Source organism: Ciona intestinalis, chromosome 4, assembly GCF_000224145.3.
Source record: "Ciona intestinalis chromosome 4, KH, whole genome shotgun sequence".
Lineage (NCBI taxonomy): Eukaryota > Metazoa > Chordata > Ascidiacea > Phlebobranchia > Cionidae > Ciona > Ciona intestinalis.
In genome coordinates, this window is record NC_020169.2 from 850953 (window position 1) to 871452 (window position 20500).

General features: G+C 39.9%; 1 protein-coding gene and 1 pseudogene across 2 annotated transcripts in view; one reads left to right on the plus strand and one right to left on the minus strand.

Annotated features, from left to right (window-relative positions):
• Positions 1 to 2333: 2333 nt before the first annotated feature.
• On the plus strand, positions 2334 to 17906 carry LOC100183692. The gene is made up of 20 exons (XM_002121597.4): positions 2334 to 4058; positions 4160 to 4672; positions 5746 to 5842; positions 5900 to 6224; positions 7031 to 7656; positions 7924 to 8054; positions 8797 to 8954; positions 9081 to 9372; positions 9570 to 9668; positions 9732 to 9831; positions 14567 to 14673; positions 14836 to 15030; positions 15164 to 15553; positions 15625 to 15804; positions 15928 to 16122; positions 16194 to 16361; positions 16496 to 16627; positions 16696 to 16946; positions 17021 to 17115; positions 17270 to 17906. Exons 1-20 carry the CDS (start codon positions 2370 to 2372, stop codon positions 17452 to 17454), a joined length of 5928 nt encoding a protein of 1975 aa, XP_002121633.4. The 5' UTR covers positions 2334 to 2369; the 3' UTR covers positions 17455 to 17906.
• A 763-nt stretch (positions 17907 to 18669) lies between these two features.
• LOC100185253 overlaps positions 18670 to 20500 on the minus strand; it is a 2233-nt pseudogene continuing 402 nt past the window's right edge. Inside the window, exons 2-5 of the transcript XR_717208.3 lie at positions 19756 to 20060; positions 19527 to 19688; positions 19250 to 19441; positions 18670 to 19128 (exon numbers count right to left, since the gene is read on the minus strand). The product of XR_717208.3 is annotated as an actin, muscle-like (transcript). The remainder of the gene's footprint in view (positions 19129 to 19249; positions 19442 to 19526; positions 19689 to 19755; positions 20061 to 20500) is intronic.

Below are 20500 nucleotides of genomic sequence, written 5' to 3' on the forward strand. Positions count from 1 at the left end.
AAGGCGGTATAACATCGGTTTATTTTTGCTCCTCTTTAACGTGCTTTAAGATATTGTGGTACATAGAGGTTTTAATCGCCGTTAAAACCAATTAGCAGACATCGGTATTGATGAAGGCGACGAAAGCAACCTCGGTAGTCAAAGGTGTCGACATGCGCTCTTTGCTGATGACGTATTGTTGACACAGAGAACGAACATATGCGCTCGTTTCAAACTACCAGTTCCACTGTGAACAAACAATGTACTAAAAGTTTTCAGTTCACCTATAGATTGGTAATTGGTGGTAATAGAAGACAAGGCAGCGTTAATATAGATATAGTTTTCATGGACGTTCTTATTTGTAAAGTAGACGCAGCCACAGTAAAGCGTTACCTTGCAAATACTTGGTCAAAATAATAGCAACAATATTTAAACGAGTTGAGTTTCTCTTGGCAAAGTATAAACATGATAATTGGTATAAAGAATAGTGTTCTTGTTGAATTTTAGTTATTGAGGTATAGTACTATGGGGCAAGGTGGGACACTTTTAGCACATAATGTCTTAATTTCCTGATCGTGTTTTTAACAATACTCTATGGGAGTCTTACGGATACGATTTTAAAACTCTTTGAATGTTCTATATTTAAGGTGAAATGGAACAATTAACAAAGGTCTGTGGAAGTCGTGAAGATACGGTTTTATAATTGAATGTTCTTTGTTTACTGTCAAATGGGTCGAGGAAATGAATGAAATATGTCCCATCTTACCCCAATCTACTATACACCTCTAGAGTTCTAGCCACACATATAAAAGTCTCGCATCCAAATCAGGCGAGGACTCCTTTAAGGTTGGAATATAAACGGTTGTGAATGTCGTTATTAGATGTACGATCAAAAATCAGTTTTGTCAGTGGTATTTTTTAAAAAATGTTGCTTGTGTGCTATCTATGCGCACTTTAATAGCTGTAAAAAACTGGTCAAACCTTTTATTGACACCGGTTTTGAGTTTGTTAGATCAGCAATGGGATTCGGTCGATATCAATAGTGGGGAAATGTATATTCTGTCGATTTGAAGTGCACTCAAAGTGGCTTTTAACTACTGCTGATTCGTTCTGTCGCTTCGCTAAAATAAGTGTCCGGACTACCCTGCTTGGAACCGATCTCACGGAAGCGAAAATTATAAACACACGTTTCAACTGCCGCCAAGCGTTCAGAACGTTGGCTATTTGACCGCGCGTAGCAGAACCAATAGTAATGATGTTCAGTGTCTTATTTATAGAAAAAAAAACGACCGTTATGGTTCGTCTTCATTTTAACAAAAATGCTTTGGATGCTTTCTATAGCTTTTCGTGTCCTTTGTTTGGTGTACGGGAACGCACGCGATTTTGACAGTTCGTAGATTAAGAAGTCATAAAGGGGTTTAGAATTCATCTTACCTGTAAATGGTCGTTAATTGTCAACTATATTATGTGGTAAGCACATGGTGTATGGGCGACGGTTGGTATGCGGTGAGGAATGTGAAAGCAATATAGGTTATCGTTTATTTATGGTTGAATGTCGACCAAATGAGGCCAGTACGTGGATAAAAGGATAAACCAGGTTACCTCTTGTTTCTCCGCCAGGCCCACGTTTGCTACATTGCTTATTTGCCTTGTCGGATTACTGTAAACGTTCTTGTGAGATCGGCGCGATCAATCATATATACTTCTGAGCTGGTACTGTGTACAGTTTTGGACGGTTAGTTAAAAACAGGACCACGTTAGATTTAGTATAGAAACCATTAGTTCATGCTGCTGGATTATTTCATTACGTATATATTGCGGGAGGCTTTAATCCGCGAACAACTGTATATAAATGATTGTTGGTATGCACGCATGCACGTAATCTTTCACATTGCGACGCACACACACGCCAATAACAATCACAAACATTCTCCAGGGTAGTAGGATAATTCGTATTTCAGCCAAGCTCGTGATTAGAGTACAACGACATGGAGTCGGATAAGACGGTGTTAGTAGCTCGTGATAACTAAGAGCAAATTACAGGCTCGGTGCCTTGGCGTCGAATATCGAAAACAAATATTTTTCTTTGACTGCATATCGACAAAGGTTGTTTAGAGTGATGTAGCATTTGTATAGGTTTGCGGTTAAAGTCTGTTATAAATGCAGGCTCAGATTACGAGCTTTGTCAATTCGGAATATATTTACTGACTGTTTTGTACAAATATTTGAACCGGTATTTACAGGTCAAACTAGCCTTCAACCAAATTGTTAATCTACAGTCTTAATATTGTATATTTATGATTTCAATTAACTTATTTTAAATTACAGAACGTTCTCTATGTAGGTTGCTTGTCCGTGCCGAGATAATTGTTTGTTAGGTTTATTGCAATATGGTCGAACGTTCCGCATTGAGCAATGGCCAGTCAATGATTACTGTCAAGCAACCATTGATAGATGTACGTGCTTGGTTCGCTAGCTCCCGAGGCCCTGGTGTATTCGGCCACGGTAATGTGACCACCAGCATGAGAGTCCCTCACTTCGATATCGATCAATTTGCACTCAAAGCTAACGTAAGTGCAGGATTTAATGGACAATGTCAGCGCAGGTCACACTACGATAACACGCTCGTGCAGGAAACCACAGCGCTTCATCGGCGACCAGAAGTAATACTAAATAGCAATTGTAGACAAGCCGCTACGTACGGTCCTGACAGCAGCTTGACCGAGAAAAGTACGCCCGCCCCTCTCTACAAGATGTATTACTCTGATCCATATCGAGCTGGTGGCGGCAGACAAAACGGAATTATTGACAGCGGCAGGTGTGGTGTTTTTAGCGAGGCCGACAATGTTGTTACCCAAAACACGAACGGGCTTAGGGCGGGAGGGTGTCCCGTGTCACTTGACACTCGGCCACGTGACAACACTATTGTTGCAGAGGTGCAAACAGTAACTTCGAAAGGGAATATTTCAACAAAGATCCTAACGACGTCACATATTCTTCCTCCTAACTTACATGGTGTTAATGAAAGTTTCGACCATAATGGGGAGAGAACCCAGGTGCCAGGAATGGATCATTTCGACGGTCTCCCAATATGGAATAAAGCGCAACGAAACGACGATAGCGTGACGGTAAAGCAACCAGCAGACCTATCTGCGATCGAGCAAGTGGGAAATGCCGAGTTGAGGAAAAAAAGTATGTTTGAGCAGACCTTCACTTCAGCGTTCACAAGCGCGGAACCGAATCGCTCGCAGGCTTCACATACGACCATTGCTGTCGCCCAGTCATCACAGGTAGTCGATCATAACGTGGAAACTAAGAGCGGTGATATAGTCGTAAAGCAGATTTTAACGAGCGCCGATGGCTCTCTCTCCCATGTAAGACGAACGAAGGGTCGCAATTCGATTAACGATATCAATTCCGCTGAATTTTATAGCTCCTGCCCGAAGTCTGACGCAACAGACCAAGTGACTGTAATTGAAGTGACAGCTAAAGAATGCTTTTCAAACTCGGTGTGCGTGGCCGAAGTGAGAAGAAGTTCGTCATTGTGTAGGCGAGCGACAACAACAGAAACGCAGCAAGTGCTACCAACAAACTGTCTGCATCATAGTCAAGTTAAAACTACAGTAGTCAGCGACCAAATCAGCCATGAGATTTTACTCAATGGTACAAATCTAAGAGGAAGTTCGCAATATCGGGTTTCCTACTCAAACGATTTCAACAAGCCAGTAACTAGTCCCGGAATAACTCAGGATTATCTCAGGCCACCTCGCTGCCAGTCGTCGATCAATCTGCAGGAGAACGTGGATAAAACCACAAGTTTCCGAACAAAGAGAAACTCGTTCCTGTGTTCGTCACAAGCCAATATACTCAAGCTTAAACTAAGAAACAGTGTCCGAAATCCTGCGAGCGAGCACGATCCGTCGTACAGGAAAAGGCTTTGTAAATCCTTAACAAACATTACCGCCGACGATTTACTTAGTGCTCCATGCGCTTCTATTTATGATTCGAATTTGGATAATTCACAAGAAAGCAAAAGTTCCCAAAGCGATTTGTTAGCAAGCCGTATGCGGACAAATCGGGTGAGTTTATTTTATTCCAATGTGTTTAATATGTGTTTTTACATGTGTTTAATATGTGTATTTAATACGCAATTGCAATTGTATAAGCAGTGTATTTTCAGACGGAACTTCTCCCCGAAGACCTGCAAAAGCCAAACAACATTAATTTCACGGTCGGTGATTTAAACGCTGTCAATTCAAAGAAAGAAGTCCCACCTTCCCAATCTAACTCAACCAAGAAGTTAAAACACGAAGGCAAAAGAAGGGTTGACGACGAAATGTCTCAATCCGTTCCAACTCGCTTGCAAAATGATGGCGTTAAATTGACCAGTGACAACAAAAGTAAACTTCTATCATCCAGAAAGACGCCTAAGCTGTCGAAGACGCTATTTCCTTTCATGCGTAAAAACCGCAAGCGCCAGAACAACATGGCAGAAAACGCCACAGGAAAACCGATGAAGGCGAAAGGGACAATCAACAACAAGAATGCATCAGATTCAGCAACCAATAAGATTAGTAAGAAAGACAATGGAAATAACATTTCGGCCGAGCCTTCCAAATCTCACTTAACTAACACAAATACTTCCTTTCCACAAAAAGACGGAATGGGTTCCGTAGGATTTCGTAAACTAAAGGTAAATTTTCGTTTGTACTAAACTAGCTTCGGTATATTTTGTCTGAAATACAAAGATCTAATTACACGGACCCCTGAGAATTAAACGGACCACCGTAACTTCATTATCTGACCGGTTTAACTTCGACTTTAACTCATTTGTTTGCTTCCAATGTGGATCAATGTGAACACCAGGCGTATAGTGGTGACCGGTTGAACCATGTTTTATGCATCATTGTTCAGGCTTTAAAAAAGTAGACTTATAAAATACCACCGGTGAACGCAATGTCAATGCCCTCGTTTCCATGGCCATAAAAGCATATATCAATACTGTAATGAAGAAATAGCTATTATTCTGCATTACAACATTGAAATAGTTTTATCGTTAATACAAATGAGAAATAAATAAGTCAAAAGAAAATAACCCTACAATCAAAACATAATCAAGGGACGCATGCGTCGAATTACGGAAGGGCATTTCTCATTTACTTTTAACCCCCTAGTGTCTCGGAACGTATTAAGGTAAAACGATATACAGGTGGAAGTACAGCTATTGTCTTGCCCGTAGAGAATTCCAGCTAATATAGATTATGGTTTACCAAGAATCTGATTTCACTTTAATTTAAAACTGTTTCCCATTTCAAGTTTGAGCGTGTCGTCGATTGTTATAAATTACCGTGACCTAAACGCGCGTAAACGGTTGTGTCCGCTGCAAAATACGTTGTCAATGTCGTATGTCATACACCGGGGGACTTGTAAGCTGATACATCAAACTCCCAGACAAAGTTCTTGTTTCCGCCTTATTTCCAGCCGTGTATTGTCCATGGTGTGTTCGACACAAGGTTTCTATTTAGTTTGACTTGTGTAACAATGTTAATAGCTCACTATGTGATCAGTTTACAAGAATCACACCGATGACTTTATATAGGACATCTCTCAACAAAGCTGATACATGACGTAACCACTTCCTGGCTCTCATCTTTAGAACAACATATACTTATAGCGTTGTGTAATCGCATGCCTTCAAATTCCCATGGCTTAGTTTGATACGTTCATGAAACTCCCGTTTGTAACGAAGGTTGTTTTATCGGGCAGATAACTTCACAGCAAAATGATAGGAACGTACACGCTGATTACGCTACACGAGTTACAAGGGTACGACGCCGGTCATCCAATGATTCGGAAGACAAAAGTAAGAGGTTGTTTTAAAATTATATTTTCATTCCTAAAAACACGTTTCCACATTCAGGATCCCGGGAAGAATCTGAAGGGAATAGAAAACCATACGAAAAAGTTATACTGCGCGAAAAACCTCGTCCGAGGCGTCAAACTTCTCGGAGAAGTACGGAAGACATTTCCAAGTCAGCCACTTCAACGGATGACGTACTTCTCTTACGTCATAGTTTAAATGACCCCGAACTATTCCTCCAATCTGACCCGACCTCCAGTCAAGGAAACTTCACCTTCGAAAAGGTTCACGATTCCGTTCAAAGTGATGGTTTCAAGCTTCGTAACCACAGCGTCGCTCAAACAGAAGGCTTAGACCAGCAGACTCACCAACAAGTGATAAACAGGTATAAACAGTTGACGTCTAAACAAAATAACTCGAGTGTCAAACACTTTGTGGCCATCATGATTATTTTTTGTATCCACGGTGCGTGACTACAGCTCACAATGATGAGGTACAGCGTGGGAAAGTCACGCTTCGTTTCATTTTAGTCTCAGTGACAACCTATGTTCAGGTGTAATTCGTTTAGCTTCCGTCTCTAAACAGTTAATGTCTTTATAACACACCTTGACCAGTATAAAGGTGTATAAATTAATCCAAGACGATTTTCATCTTTCTTAGGCTGCCGGTATAGGTTTAAAGTGGTAACATATTTTTCCGATTATGTGTATTAACGCATTTAATTCATTAGCTCAACTACTTGTAACGGCGATATTAATTATCGCCGTTATAACATAATTTAATAACGGCTTTAAAGAGACCATAACCCCAAAAACACATCAGGTCACTTAAATAATATTGTTTTTGCTTCATGGCTATAAGTTCTGTAGTTGCTCCTTAAAAGAGGCGAAATACAACAATGACATATGCGCTATTGATTGCTTAATGTTGCATAACCACGAAACGATGTTTTGTTTAAAGTAATTTAATTAAAATAGGATAGGTTTTGCTATTTATTAGCTCTTTAATGTAAATGTATTTCTAGTTGAAATCATTTCTTTGTTTTAGTACCACCCATATGAGTGTGAAGTATATTGCACGATATTTCTCGGGTCGTATATTGTTTTCTTGGTTAAGCGTTTTCAAGTATCTCATATTAGTTTAGCGCACGATGAAACACGCCGATAAAGTAAATGGCTCAACTGTTAATAGATGCTCTCTCAACATTGATTACCTCCGCTCATCTAACTACCTGGACCGTATGAGTTTCATCAGGTCAATCCCTGGCCCGGAAACTACACTCAACGGGAGCATATGTGGAAGCATGACAGGGATAAGTACTCCCTGCTCATCTATCCTCACCATAGGGATCGGAACAGCTGCGAGATGCAGCCTCGCATCCAGCTACGCGTCAGTGTTTGAAGATGACAGGAACATTTCGGATGTTCGAAACGTGTCATGTGAGATTGGCGATCCGGAGGCGAGAGCTGACTCTTTTGTGAAACCGGACCCACCAAAGCAGCTCCGAAGAGCAAAATCCTTATACAACCCGCCGAACTTACAGTTGCGCCAGTTCAACCGTAGATCTGTATCCCCAACCTTACAAGATGATCTTTTTGAATCGATGAAATTGAAAACATCCAATCCAGAAAACTTTCGCACAACAGCCAGACCACCCCAACCAAACAAACCAACCACCCCAAAACCTCGGAAAATGAGCGCCAGTGGAAGTTGTTCATCTCTTAATATGTTTAATTTCCGATTATCCCAGCAGAACATTTGCAACACAAATGAACCAGTGGCAATATGTCGACCCGCATCGTACCAATATAACCAAGGTTTGTTTAATGTATTTCATACCCGATACGCTTAAAGGAAAATAATACTTTATAATATAGGACCGTGGGGTAAGTTAGAATACCGTAAGCGCCTACATTCTATATTTTCTGGTCGTGTTTTAAACAGACAACAACACTTTTTTAGAGTCGTAAGAATACGGTTATATAATTCTGTATTCTTTGTTAAGTACTAAATAGGACGATAAACAAATGAAAACTTGTCCAATCTTTTCATACCGTAATACATGTTATTCATAAAATATGCAGAAATAGTTGCGGATTCGGGGGAACCCCGCAGCAAAATCTCTGCCAAGAACTCCTCCATCCGAAGGCGAATGTCACTTCAACTCTTAAAACCAACCAACCGTGACATGAAAGCAATTCCAATCGTATCACAGGTATTTCACAAAAGAATATTTTAATTTATTAAGCTGAATTTTTATTGTACTATCCACAGTTTTAAGTTTTTCATTTGCTTTCAAAGAACATATAGTGACGGAAATACAATATCCGTACACCGCGAGTTTACTTATTAAATATCTTACATTCTTCAAGAAACGAAACTAAAAATAAAATTGAATAGTTGGGTAATATCTCTAGGTTAAGGTTTGTTTCCTAGTTACGTATTCGTGCCGGGATACTGCGAGAGGTTGTCATATATTTGATGTTTGCCATGCTAACCTTACCAACACAGCACGCCTCTAAACCGCTGATTTTAAGAACCATTGTGGTTTCTATTCGTTGGTTCAATGTTTGAGATTTTCCGGCTTCGTGGAAATATTGGTTATATCAAGCTGTGTTGTATTTCGTTCGCTGTTGTAGATTCGTTCACGTTAGAGCGTGACAATGACAAATGAGAAAGCACTTGATTAATATATAAGCCACCCGAAAGTCAAACATTCACACACACACATAGTAAATAGACCATATATATTAACTCTTCTCTGGGCGCAAATTATTTTTTCTTGTAAAATTACATTGCGGTATACCGAATAACGATAAAGTATACCAGTATATGAATGGTTTAGAGCTGTTTGTTAGCATGTACGTAGGATTATTTGTATTTACACAACTCATACTATTACTAGAATTTACTATTGTGTTAAAAGATGAAACGATTTAACTTCTATATTTTCACAGTTAAACGACGAATACAAGCGTCACTCAATCGCTGGTTTAGACGCCGAAAAGGTTAAGACAGCCATGACAAGATGGAGCGCTATCAGCAACAACATGTCCTCTTCAAATAGAAGTTCACGTCGAAGAATTCGTCCATTATCCGAGGTTCAAAACTTCAGGTACAAATAGAGATTGCTGTCACTTAACAAATATTAGCTTGGAATAAATTCTAACAGCAACCAGGTGTACACCGCCTTCGTTACTCGAACGTGACTAAGGATTAACTTTGATATTCAACTTTGTAGATGGGATGTTCAAGCCATTCCCGAGCATAACGAAATAACAAGTCCATGCAATGAAGAAATAATCTCCAAACTACCGTCCACTCTTCCGCGACCGAAAACTAAACCAGACTCCGCTACGCCAACAAGCGGAAATGGGTGTGTCCGCAAGGTGCCACCAAAGACGAAAAAAGTTTCGATTTCTGAAGTGAACTCGACTTACGAAGCAAACGACTTTGAGATATTACCTCGTCTATCATTCATTGGATCTAGTTTTAGCCAAGAAGAACTTTCTTCTCGAACACCATTTGACCAGGTTTGTAATTACTTTAATTTAAAACTAAAAAAAATACATTCGTGCACAAAAAATATAAACCTAATAAAATGAACAATGTGTTACAAATCGGAAGATAAAAACTGGGGGTGAAAACAAGAAAACTAAATAAGTCATACACCGTATGATCTGCAATAGTTATAAATATCTCTTTCAATAATACTGTATTGGTTTTCCAGGAAATTTTGGTTGAAACTTGCCACCTTCGTAAAGCATTATCCGTTATTGGTGGAATTAACACGATGCCAGATAGCTTACTGCACTTTTATCCTACTAAGGTAATAACTGTAGATATGACCCGTGTTCTTATTACCAGCTAATTAGGGCAATTACTTTTACAGTATTACAACGAAATTGGCAATCGAACGTTCCACTCATACTATGGTGTTCGAGGGCAGCAAGTTCACGATGAAAGATGTCGAATCCAAGGAAGCATGTCTGGTAGGAATTGCATTTACATTTCAAAATATGTAGTTTTTGGACAACGTACGTGTTGATAAATTACGTTGATGCTTTCAATATACGTCATGCAGCGCCTATATAATAATGGGAATTCGTACGGCCTTTTAACCTGTACCCGCAGTGTACGACCGTATCCGCCGAAATGACATGTACGCGCGTCTAAACATGACGTTCATGCCTTTTACGACCAGAATAACATGTCTAAACAAAATCGTTATACGCAGACATTGATAAGAGTTTTAGTCTACAGTCAAAATAAGTATTGAAATTCGTAATATGTGCTTTTGATATCGTGTAGCATAAACAGGATAGGTCGCAGGATATAATTAATAGGTCCGTGACGAAGCATTAAAGGTCTTACTTTCGTTAGAAAAGTTGGGTTTTCCAAAAGTTCCGCAACACTCGTGTTGTTTTATAAAACTGCAGCAAAAGTTCCCTTGTTTTTGTACTTTGCTTGGAAAAAGACAGTCACGACACATTTATTACGTCTTTGTGTCTCGTCAGTGACGTGTGATCAAAGGAGAGTCATATCAGTAACAGTATAGACAACGGTAAACAAAAACAAGACAGTTATTTGCTTTAGCTGCATGCAAGCAATTAGTGATTTGGATTATATTTTAAAACTTATTTTTGTGTCTGTTGCCGATTTGTAATGCATTTTATTTTATTTTTAAGAATTTTACGTAATTTGTGAACGTCACATGATATAAACGAAAACGGCAACTTAATTTCGCTAGCTTATATAAGAATTAAATCAATGGTAGTTCAGTAAGCATTCCGGTGCTATTTTTACTATATGGGTTTCTTGGCTTCTACATAAATGGTGGCTTCGTTTTGTTTCCTGTGCATGCGCGAAGCGTCCTTGCTTTCGTTGTGAATTATTTATACTCTTGTTTATTATATTTACTGCGCTAAGACGAGCGACGCAAAATTCTAATTAGTCATGCGTTGTCAGAATGCGTTAGCGACCTATTAACTACACACACTCTAAGCAAGGGACTTTTGCGTAACTTTGCGTGCTTCGCAGTATTGGCGGCGTTATCACGTGTCAAGGAACGCATTCTCGTGACGTTATTGCGTCATTGCAAAGTTGAGTTATTTCTGGAAATGTGAAATTTGATATAAAAGTAGCAAAACCCTAAAATCAGCAGTTGTTGTTATTTTGCATTCAGTGGTAACTTAAAGCGTAGAAGCGCATACTCGTTTTTCCTCGGAAAATAACGGATAGTACACATGATGACGCATTTAGTATAAAATAAAAAAAAAACGCGCCTGCTTTTTGTAAGCATTTTGGAACGTTAATAGGCACTTTATACACCATGCATTATTTATTATTTAGAGTTGCACAGCTTGAGTATAGCGAAGGCAAGTTCGATCGACTTTTTATTTTTAGTGTTTTCTATCGAACGCCTTGCATTTCAAATGAGGTATCCCGGGTCTGTATGTTGTTTGCGCTTCACCTCTTTCAATAGGCGGTCTATAGAGCAGCGTATTTTTCCCATTCAGTAAAGTTAAATTTACTTCTATTCATCACCATTTATGCAAACCAAACGCGTGTTAGAACGGGATTTCTGGATCTTATTTTGTTTCAACCTACGTCAGTGAAGTTGTGTAATAACTGCCATCTGCGTCATCTCATTTAATTCGCTCTCATGCTGCTTGTTATGTTTGTGCTTTGAAGGCATCGCTACTAATCAGAATCTACGTCCGGAACACGATGTATATGTTTACAGCGCGCCCGCTGTTTTGCAGTTGGTCAATAGATCGACCAGAGAATATATGGTAGGGTTGCATTGAGCAGAGAAGTTAACTGTTCATTGTGAATCACTGAGCCGTTAGGGCTGAGTCAAGTATTAGATTTTAAAACGGCTCACCAACTCTTCGTCATGTACAGCGTCTAATTAAAGCTTTATTAGGAAAAGTTATACTTCAGATAGTGCGTGTATGGCGGTGGGTGTTTAAATAAACTAATTAATACCTTCACAATTATTACAGTAAGAAAATTTCTCTGCAGCAGATTTATAAAAGTTTAAGTTTCTGAAACCTTGTAAATTAAGAACACGATAAACAAGATCAGACCATGCGTCGATTTTTAATATCTATCGGTCGAAACTACCACAGTGATAATGAAGGTCACATGCATCGTAACGCATCTAGCATGCCATCGTCGCCCGTCGTTCCCAACGCTTCATTTGACGATCTTAGCGATTCTTCTGCAAATGAGGACCAACCATTAAGAAGACGAACCAAGTCAGGATTCCGGAAAAGTTTGAAACGATTCAGAAGAACTCGCAGCGTGCGAGCTGGTCGAAGTAAGCAGATCATAACTTATTGTGTGTGATTAGATAAGTACTGAAGCAAGTGTAATATACTTTCAATGTTTAAGTCATCTGTTGACCCGACCGCAGCCAGTTTAATTAAAAACGTCATTTGCTTTGACACTTGCTAAATTACGTAAGTGTTGAAGTCAAGTTTGGGCATATACTATATATGGATCGAGATTTCGTTATATTCGCAATGCGATAACAACTTAGTTTAAGCAAAGCTTCTAATTTCATAGATTCCGTAGTAAGCTTGCGTTAATCCGGATTGTGTCACATGATTTCATATGCGCACTCACGAAACAAATCTGCTTTGTAATCCCAATACTTGCGATGATAACATACTGTAGTTTAGAATGTGACCTTCGCATTGCTTTGGGTAGCAACATTATAGTTACTGATAGCTACGCGTTCCAGCGTGTACCTGTTCATACGCTGACAAGGCAGTAGTTGTAGTAACTGCTGGTACAAAACCCGCCCTTGCGTTAACGTTTCTTTGTCGTTTTTCTGTCACATGGGTATATGGTTTGTAGTTTATAGGTAACACGCTTAGCGATTAAACTGTAAAATTTGCAGCAGTTGGTATTGGAATGTGGCATAACTATATGCAGTGGTGTGCAGTTTTAACACGGTTGCTTGAACGCCGATATGTTTTGTATTAGAGGTAGTTTCCATTTTGTAACTCGAGTATTAGGTATGATCCTTATAAGGAGAGTATACGCTGTTAAGGTATAGCGTTGGTTCGTCTGGTATGTGTGTTCGGACAGTATAAATATAAACGTGTCATTCTTTAGCGTAATTATTGCGATTTGCAGTAAATATAAATGATCTTTGGTCACAAAACTGTCACCGACTTAAGGCTAGTAATAAATTTTCCTGCTTGCTACATCAATAGCTTTTGTATAAGCTATCATGCGTGCATCATGTGTTAGATATCTATGTATTTCATATTGCGGCCGTCCAGACTCCAGGCCTTTGTTGTGCGCAGATTATTATCGTGTTATCCGTTTTGTCTGCAGCAAGCTGGCCTTTCGCACTAAGCGGCACACAAGCAGTTTTAATTTCGTGTCTGATCGAGCCTGGAGGCTGGAACAAGTCCAATCATAAAAGCTTTGGACGCTTGACGTGTGTACAACTCCTGCCACAAGGCGCAAGTCGCGCTCACGCCTGCTCAAATTAACGTTAAAACAAACAAGAAATTTCGCAGTGCCGCATTCGAGGCTTGTTTTGCATCTCGGTAAGCAGAGAAAAAGGCGATAGGAGGCCGGATCGAAATTTCGATCTTCGGTGTTTACAACAGCGAAATGTAAGACGCGAAAAGCTCAATAGTTCAGCTGAGGTCGAAGTTTCAGTATTGATTAGGTTGAGTAGTTACAGCTTTTCTAATCGTTATGTTACGCAGCAGTACTTAGTATACAAACAATCGTCTGTTAGGAAGTGTGACGTCAATTTATTGTTGATTGTTTTGCTTAACTGAAAGCGTGCGGTGAAACTAAGGCTGTTGCTGGCATACCGACCTGAGATTAATCGATATCTTCCAGTGCGTATTACTGGCTCGTTTTAATAGTTTGTGGGATTTCCTGCTCAATACAATGAGAGTGATTCAAGGACACTTGTTTGCACACACGTAAAGGCTCAATTGCCCTTTTGTTTCCACTTTCAATGTCTGCTGCAGAAAACCCAGCACTTCGCGGCCGGTTGGCGCGGAAAGAATCCAACGAACTTGAAGCAAGGCAACATACGAATCATAACTCTGTATTCAGATCGTGGGTCAAAAGAAACAAGTTTCTGTCACGGGTGGTCGGGTCGGCTCGGTGCGTTTCCACGTCCACCTTGCCCTCGCATTCAAAAGTTCGAGCGACCGGGGAAGTATGCCAGTCCCGTGACCTGACGTCAATGACGAACCCTTGCGGTCTTGTACGCCATGATAGAAAAATGATCCGCGATTTAGTTTGCCGTCGTAGCTTTGAAGTTAGAAAGGATAAGCCCATAGCAGCAGCTGGACGATTCACGCCTCAATGCACACGAGCACACACTACAGAAGTACAACCTGTACTCCGCAGCCGAGCTAAATCATCCAACATATATATGGATGTCTTGCCAATGGATGACTGTGATTATTCACTTGATGATGACGACGAAGATGATGACGTAGACGATGTATTTGACGTTACAGTTATCCGCGCGAGTACAAAGCAGTTAGTGAGAAGCCATACGCATCCCAAACAGAAAACTAAATCCGTGTCCAGTGGCTGTAAGTCGCGATACCGCTGGCAATTTGTATTTAACCGTTTCACCCAAAGCTTTTAAAGCGTTTTGAAACCATATTTATTTTTCGACGTTTATTACCTGCCACACCTCATTCCTAAGCTTAACAACTAACATTTTTTCAGGTATTTCGACCGAATCGGGTTACGGGACCATGACAAGGAATGGAACACGCTTGAGAACTCCTGATAATGAAGAGGACGCGGTGTTTGTGAACTCAAATTCGAACCAAGTACGTTTGTTGTTTAACCGAGCATAAATTAACACACAACGCCGTTTAAAGTAATTGTCTACATATCACTAACCGATTAATATTGTAAGACCTTTAAAGGCGCACAAATATATGTCGCCATATTATTTTGCTTGTGTTCTAATTCACGTTTAATTATATTAGCTGGGTGGCGGAACTTCAGCTCAGCAGACAAATGGAGTCTTCGTGGAAGCATTGTGGGATCACGTGACCATGGACCCTGATGAGCTTGGATTTAAAGTTGGTGACGTCATACGTGTAAATGACATGTCGAATGCTGATTGGTGGTGGGGGGAACTCGATTCTGTGGAAGGGTGGTTTCCCGCTACCTTTGTTAGGGTAAGTAGATAAAAATATTGATAAAGTTTTTATTCCAATTTTTACAATGTAATTGCAATTAGTTTTAGCATTTATTAGAAAAATATCTAGGGACTTTGTTTATAACTAGTTTCTCAATATAGTTTTGTTTCAGATTCTCGTCAACCAGCAAATCCGTACAGATTCAAACAATAGTGACATCATTGTTTCGTCATACGCAAGCTCACAAAGCGAGGACGAAATCTCAGTGACGTCACACGAGTTTTCACGCGTGACGTCATTTAACGACATTTGCCAATGCACAGAGCAACGTTCGACGACATCCATTCATTGCAATGTTTGCGGGAGACCACTGACCGATGCGACGCCAGCCAGCAGGGCGTCGATCGCCAACCAAACCAAACAGCCAGAGATTGTAATAACGAAACCTCCTTCCAACGCCCGCAAAGCTTCCATTACACGAGACCAAATTCGTGCAAACGTCATCAAAGAAATAGTCAATTCCGAAAAAGTATTTGTCGGTCACCTCAAAGACGTAGTACAGGTAGGAATTCTTGTTTATTCTGCCGCACAGATGTCCAATCGCTTGAAATCTCATCATTATACTAATTACAGGGCTACCTGACTCGTTGCCGAAACCGCTCCGACATGTTTACAGACGAAGAACTCAACACTTTGTTTGGAAACATAGAAGACATCTATCTGTTCCAACGGGACTTCGCTGCCGAGCTTGAGGCGTCAGTCGATTCGTCCTCAGTACACACAACCGAACTAGGAAATGTTTTTCTAAAACACGTAAGTGGTTGTTTATATTATATACAGCATTGTGTTCGATTTACTTGTTTAAGTTTGTTAAGGTTGTGTTTCGTAATGAATTTTCAAATATTTATAAAAAAACGATGTATTTTGAATTAACAGAAAGACGGCTTCTGCATATACTCGGAATATTGTAACAACCATCCACAAGCACTAGCGGAGTTGGCACATTTGTTGACCTTCAAAAAATACGTTCATTTTTTCGAAGCTTGTCGATTATTACAAAAAATGATTGACATTCCATTAGATGGATTCCTTTTAACTCCTGTCCAGAAAATCTGCAAATACCCGTTGCAGGTAAGGGCGTAACTGTTTAGAACAATTTATAATGTTCCTGTAATATTGTATCACATTTTATTTGTTTTTAGTTGGCGGAACTTTTAAAGTACACTCACCCCGAGCACCAGGATTACGATGCCGTTAAATCTGCATTAGAAGCAATGAAGGGCGTTGCCCACATGATCAATGAACGTAAAAGAAAGATGGAAAACGTGAGAAAGATATCTCAGTGGCAAGCAAGCATCGTCAATTGGCAGGTACGACTAATCATGATTCGGCCAAAGCCCACATGAGAAATTACACGCTTATGTGTTTGTACGGTCATTCAATAACAGTAATGTCCTGTGAGTCATTATTCTTAAAGGTCAAAACGTGTATATTACCATCGCAGGGTGAGAGCGTGCTTTCCAGGAGTAGTGAGTTGGTACATTCCGGGGAGGTATATGCGTTGTCGCAAGTTAAATCTAAACCCAAATCACGAGTCGCTTTCTTGTTTGATCATCAAATGATTCTCTGCAAAAAGGTCGGTTTACAAAATCTGTAGTGGTCCGCTTGTTTGACTTTTGCCAATTTAACTTTTATACAAAACAGGATTTGCTTCGTCGCGATCTCCTATATTACAAAGCTCGCATCGACTTGGACGCTGTTGAAGTGAGTGCCACCGAACCAGACTCACCTAAATCCTCACATTCCGGGAATGACTGGCATTCATCGTCAAGTTTAGGCTCATGCCAAGGCTGGAAGGTTACAGACACGACCACTGGCGAGTCCGGTTTAATGTACTGCAAGAATCCAGATGACTGTGGAAAGTGGATGAAAGCGTTCGCACTTGAAAGAAAAATGTAAGTTGAAGAAATATGTTTATGGTATGCGACCGAAGCTGTACAAATATTTTCCTACTCGTGATATTTAATAGAGCTGAAACCAAAGCAAGTGGGACGCCTCTCCCAACCGAAGCATATTCTCTCAGCGTGTTGCAGAACTCCTTGACAGTCTCCAGAAAGCCAAAAGGTGAGTCTTGTGTACCTGTTTACCTTAAAACCGGGCGATTTAAAGAAATCCCGTAAAAACCCGATGCATATTGAACAAAATGGGGTGTTCTATCCATTTATTGATATAATGAATATTTTATCTTTTCCATAATATTCAAACCTTCGTTTTTCAGAGGCGAGTACACAGAGGCTTGCGCCTTCGTATCGATACCGCATAAAAATGGCACAAGAAGTGCAAGAATTGTCGGCAAAGCAGACCAACTATGGGTCGGAGAAGTCTGGTTTTTTCAGCAGCGTCGCAGGAAAGCTCACTCCATTCCGTCGCACACATACACGGGAAAGCAGCTTCGTATTTTAACTTCCAAGGGATTTTAAATTTCACCGCGAACTTATTTGTTTCACAGTATTTTTGCACACGTTATATTGTACAGTCTCTAGAAAAGACGAAGCCGTGTCGAACTTGTGTGCTTCCGCTTTTGTAAATCTGTATAAACAATAGAAGAGAATATTGTAGTCATAAAATTGGAGTTCACTTTTAAAGTTATATTTTATTAAAAAGTGAGCCTGAACTGCGTCAAAGAAAGCAGGGCGCGTTTGCTGTGTGTATTTTACCACCAACTTGTTTTTATTGATTTCCACTGTGTTTACCTCACCGCCTATACGTTCCCAGTCGTGTTACTTCGGCTACAGGCCACACGACTGTTTTACTTTTATCTAAGAACATTGCTTCTTTTGCACGTGCAATTTTGACTTCGCTCACGCCATGCCACGATTTGCTGTTACTCTCCACAATAAACGCCCAAAACTAAATCAAATTGTATTTTTGGATCAGAAATCCTCACTGAAATAGGAACAAATTAAACGGTCATTATGTTGTGTTTCCATTCTTTCTTTACGCTGCGGTAATATGAATCTAGAAAAGATTCGGCACTTTTAGTTCTGCAAGCGCAGACGCCGAGTACTTAAATTTTTTTTTGTATCCAAGTCACAATAGTTTAAGTCTATATAGTGATAAGTATTTTGTTTATGGCGTTTCATTTATGTTGTGACGTATTACTGCTCTTTTGCTGTATCTATCCACCAATTTAGTTTGTTTACCCTGACGATTATGTTTGCTACAGTGAAGTATTCGCGGAAAAGGAATTAGCAGAAAGTTAGATTGATATTGTTATTATGGTAAAGTTGAGGATGGATCTATGGGCTATATACTATTGTCATTTTTATAGTTGAAAAATACGTTCTAAGGTTTAACAGAGGAAATCCAATTCGACTGAGTGGAGTTCGAGAAATATTAATTCAATTTTAAGTGGCCTACTAGCGCCACCACCTGGAAAAGTTAAAAAAACGACGTTTTCTGTTGTATTCTAAATCGCAAAGTCTTTTCAGTAATTCAATTTAAAGAAACTGTCGTTGTTGAAGCTGTGAAGGCTTAAGTCTGATACTATATTTGGTATATGCTGGTCTAAACTTGTGTGAGTAGACCTCATGTAAGCATTAGTTAATATTTGGCAGATGCAGCCGGTTATTTAATGTATCTGTTGAGAAATATCCGTTCAGCCAGATACATGTTACATAAGTTTTTCAGATATGAAGATACTTAGGTTTATTTATTTGTCAATTTGCTACAAAATAATTTTGCAGTAACAAAACAAAAAAATGACCTCAAAAATAAATAAATTGTGTTCATTGTTTCCAGTATAGAATAATTAGAAACATTTTCTGTGTACGATTGAAGGGCCAGCTTCGTCGTATTCTTGTTTAGTGATCCACATCTGTTGGAAGGTGGAAAGTGAAGCGAGGATGGATCCTCCGATCCAGACGGAGTATTTCCTCTCTGGAGGAGCAATGATCTTGATCTTCATGGTGCTGGGAGCGAGAGCAGTGATCTCCTTCTGCATTCTGTCAGCGATACCAGGGTACATGGTTGTACCTCCGGAGAGGACGTTGTTGGCGTAAAGATCCTTTCGGATGTCAATGTCGCACTTCATGATGGAGTTGTAGGTTGTCTCGTGGATTCCAGCCGATTCCATACCTGTTCAACATGTAACACGTATTTATATTTAAATGTATAGCCTAAATGTTATGAAAATGCTTAATTTATTCTTACTTCTACTCAATCATAGCCTAAGCAATTATAGTAAAATATTACTGACCGATAAACGAAGGTTGGAAGAGTGTTTCTGGACATCTGAATCTTTCATTGCCAATGGTGATAACTTGACCGTCGGGTAATTCATAACTTTTTTCCAACGAAGTCGAAGAAGCAGCAGTGGCCATTTCTTGCTCGAAGTCAAGCGCAACGTAACAGAGCTTCTCTTTGATATCTCGGACGATTTCGCGTTCAGCTAAAATAAGGTATTGTTTTTTGTTTAAATCGTGTAGCGAGCAACTGTCACAACAATTCTGACTGAATACTGAAACCCTCCGCACCTGTTGTTACAAAGGAGTATCCTCTCTCAGTGAGAATTTTCATCAAATAATCAGTAAGATCTCGACCGGCTAAATCCAATCGAGCAATGGCGTGAGGGAGAGCGTAGCCCTCGTAGATTGGAACATTGTGTGAAACACCATCACCAGAATCCAACACGATACCTGTTTATTTAAGATATAGTTTAAAGTTATGCTAAATAAGTGGTTAAACTTGTTTTCGCATGCTTACCTGTTGTACGTCCTGATGCATACAGGGAAAGTACAGCTTGGATGGCGACGTACATGGCTGGGACGTTAAACGTTTCGAACATGATCTGTGTCATCTTTTCTCGGTTAGCTTTGGGGTTAAGTGGAGCTTCTGTGAGCAAAGTTGGGTGTTCTTCTGGTGCAACTCGTAGCTCGTTGTAGAAAGTGTGATGCCAGATCTTTGATAATACCGTGCTCAATGGGGTATTTCAAGGTAAGAATACCTCGCTTGCTTTGTGCTTCGTCTCCAACATAGCTGTCTTTTTGACCCATACCGACCATGACTCCCTATTTATGGACAGAAATATATAATCTATCTATTGCGAGCTACCCACCACACTACTACAGTTTAATAATTTTAATTACAAACCTGATGTCTTGGTCGTCCAACGATAGATGGGAAGACAGCACGAGGTGCGTCATCTCCAGCAAATCCAGATTTCACTAATCCTGACCCGTTTCGCACACCAGACGGTTTGATCTTTTCAGAGTCAGACATTTTGTTTTTTTAAGATTAGATCTTACGTTGAAGTATACTGAGATGTGATAGCTGGTCGAGTGTGGTTTGAATGAAGCAGACGTCGCTTATATAGCAACCTTCACACTTAACCGTTGTTATTATGTGCGAGTATTCAACATCGCTAACCATCCATATATGCAAGCGTATCGATGTAACACCTTCATGTCACACGTATGACATAAGCGATGAAGTTTTCCCCGCTGTTGGG

What these genes read in the sequence shown, in the direction of transcription:
- LOC100183692 (XM_002121597.4), top strand. Translation starts at nt 2,370, where the DNA reads ATGGTCGAACGTTCCGCATTGAGCAATGGCCAGTCAATGATTACTGTC. An exon ending in GCCGTATGCGGACAAATCGG is followed by an intron (nt 4,059 to 4,159) that starts GTGAGTTTATTT and finishes GTGTATTTTCAG; the next exon opens with ACGGAACTTCTCCCCGAAGA. An exon ending in CAAGCATCGTCAATTGGCAG is followed by an intron (nt 16,362 to 16,495) that starts GTACGACTAATC and finishes TTACCATCGCAG; the next exon opens with GGTGAGAGCGTGCTTTCCAG.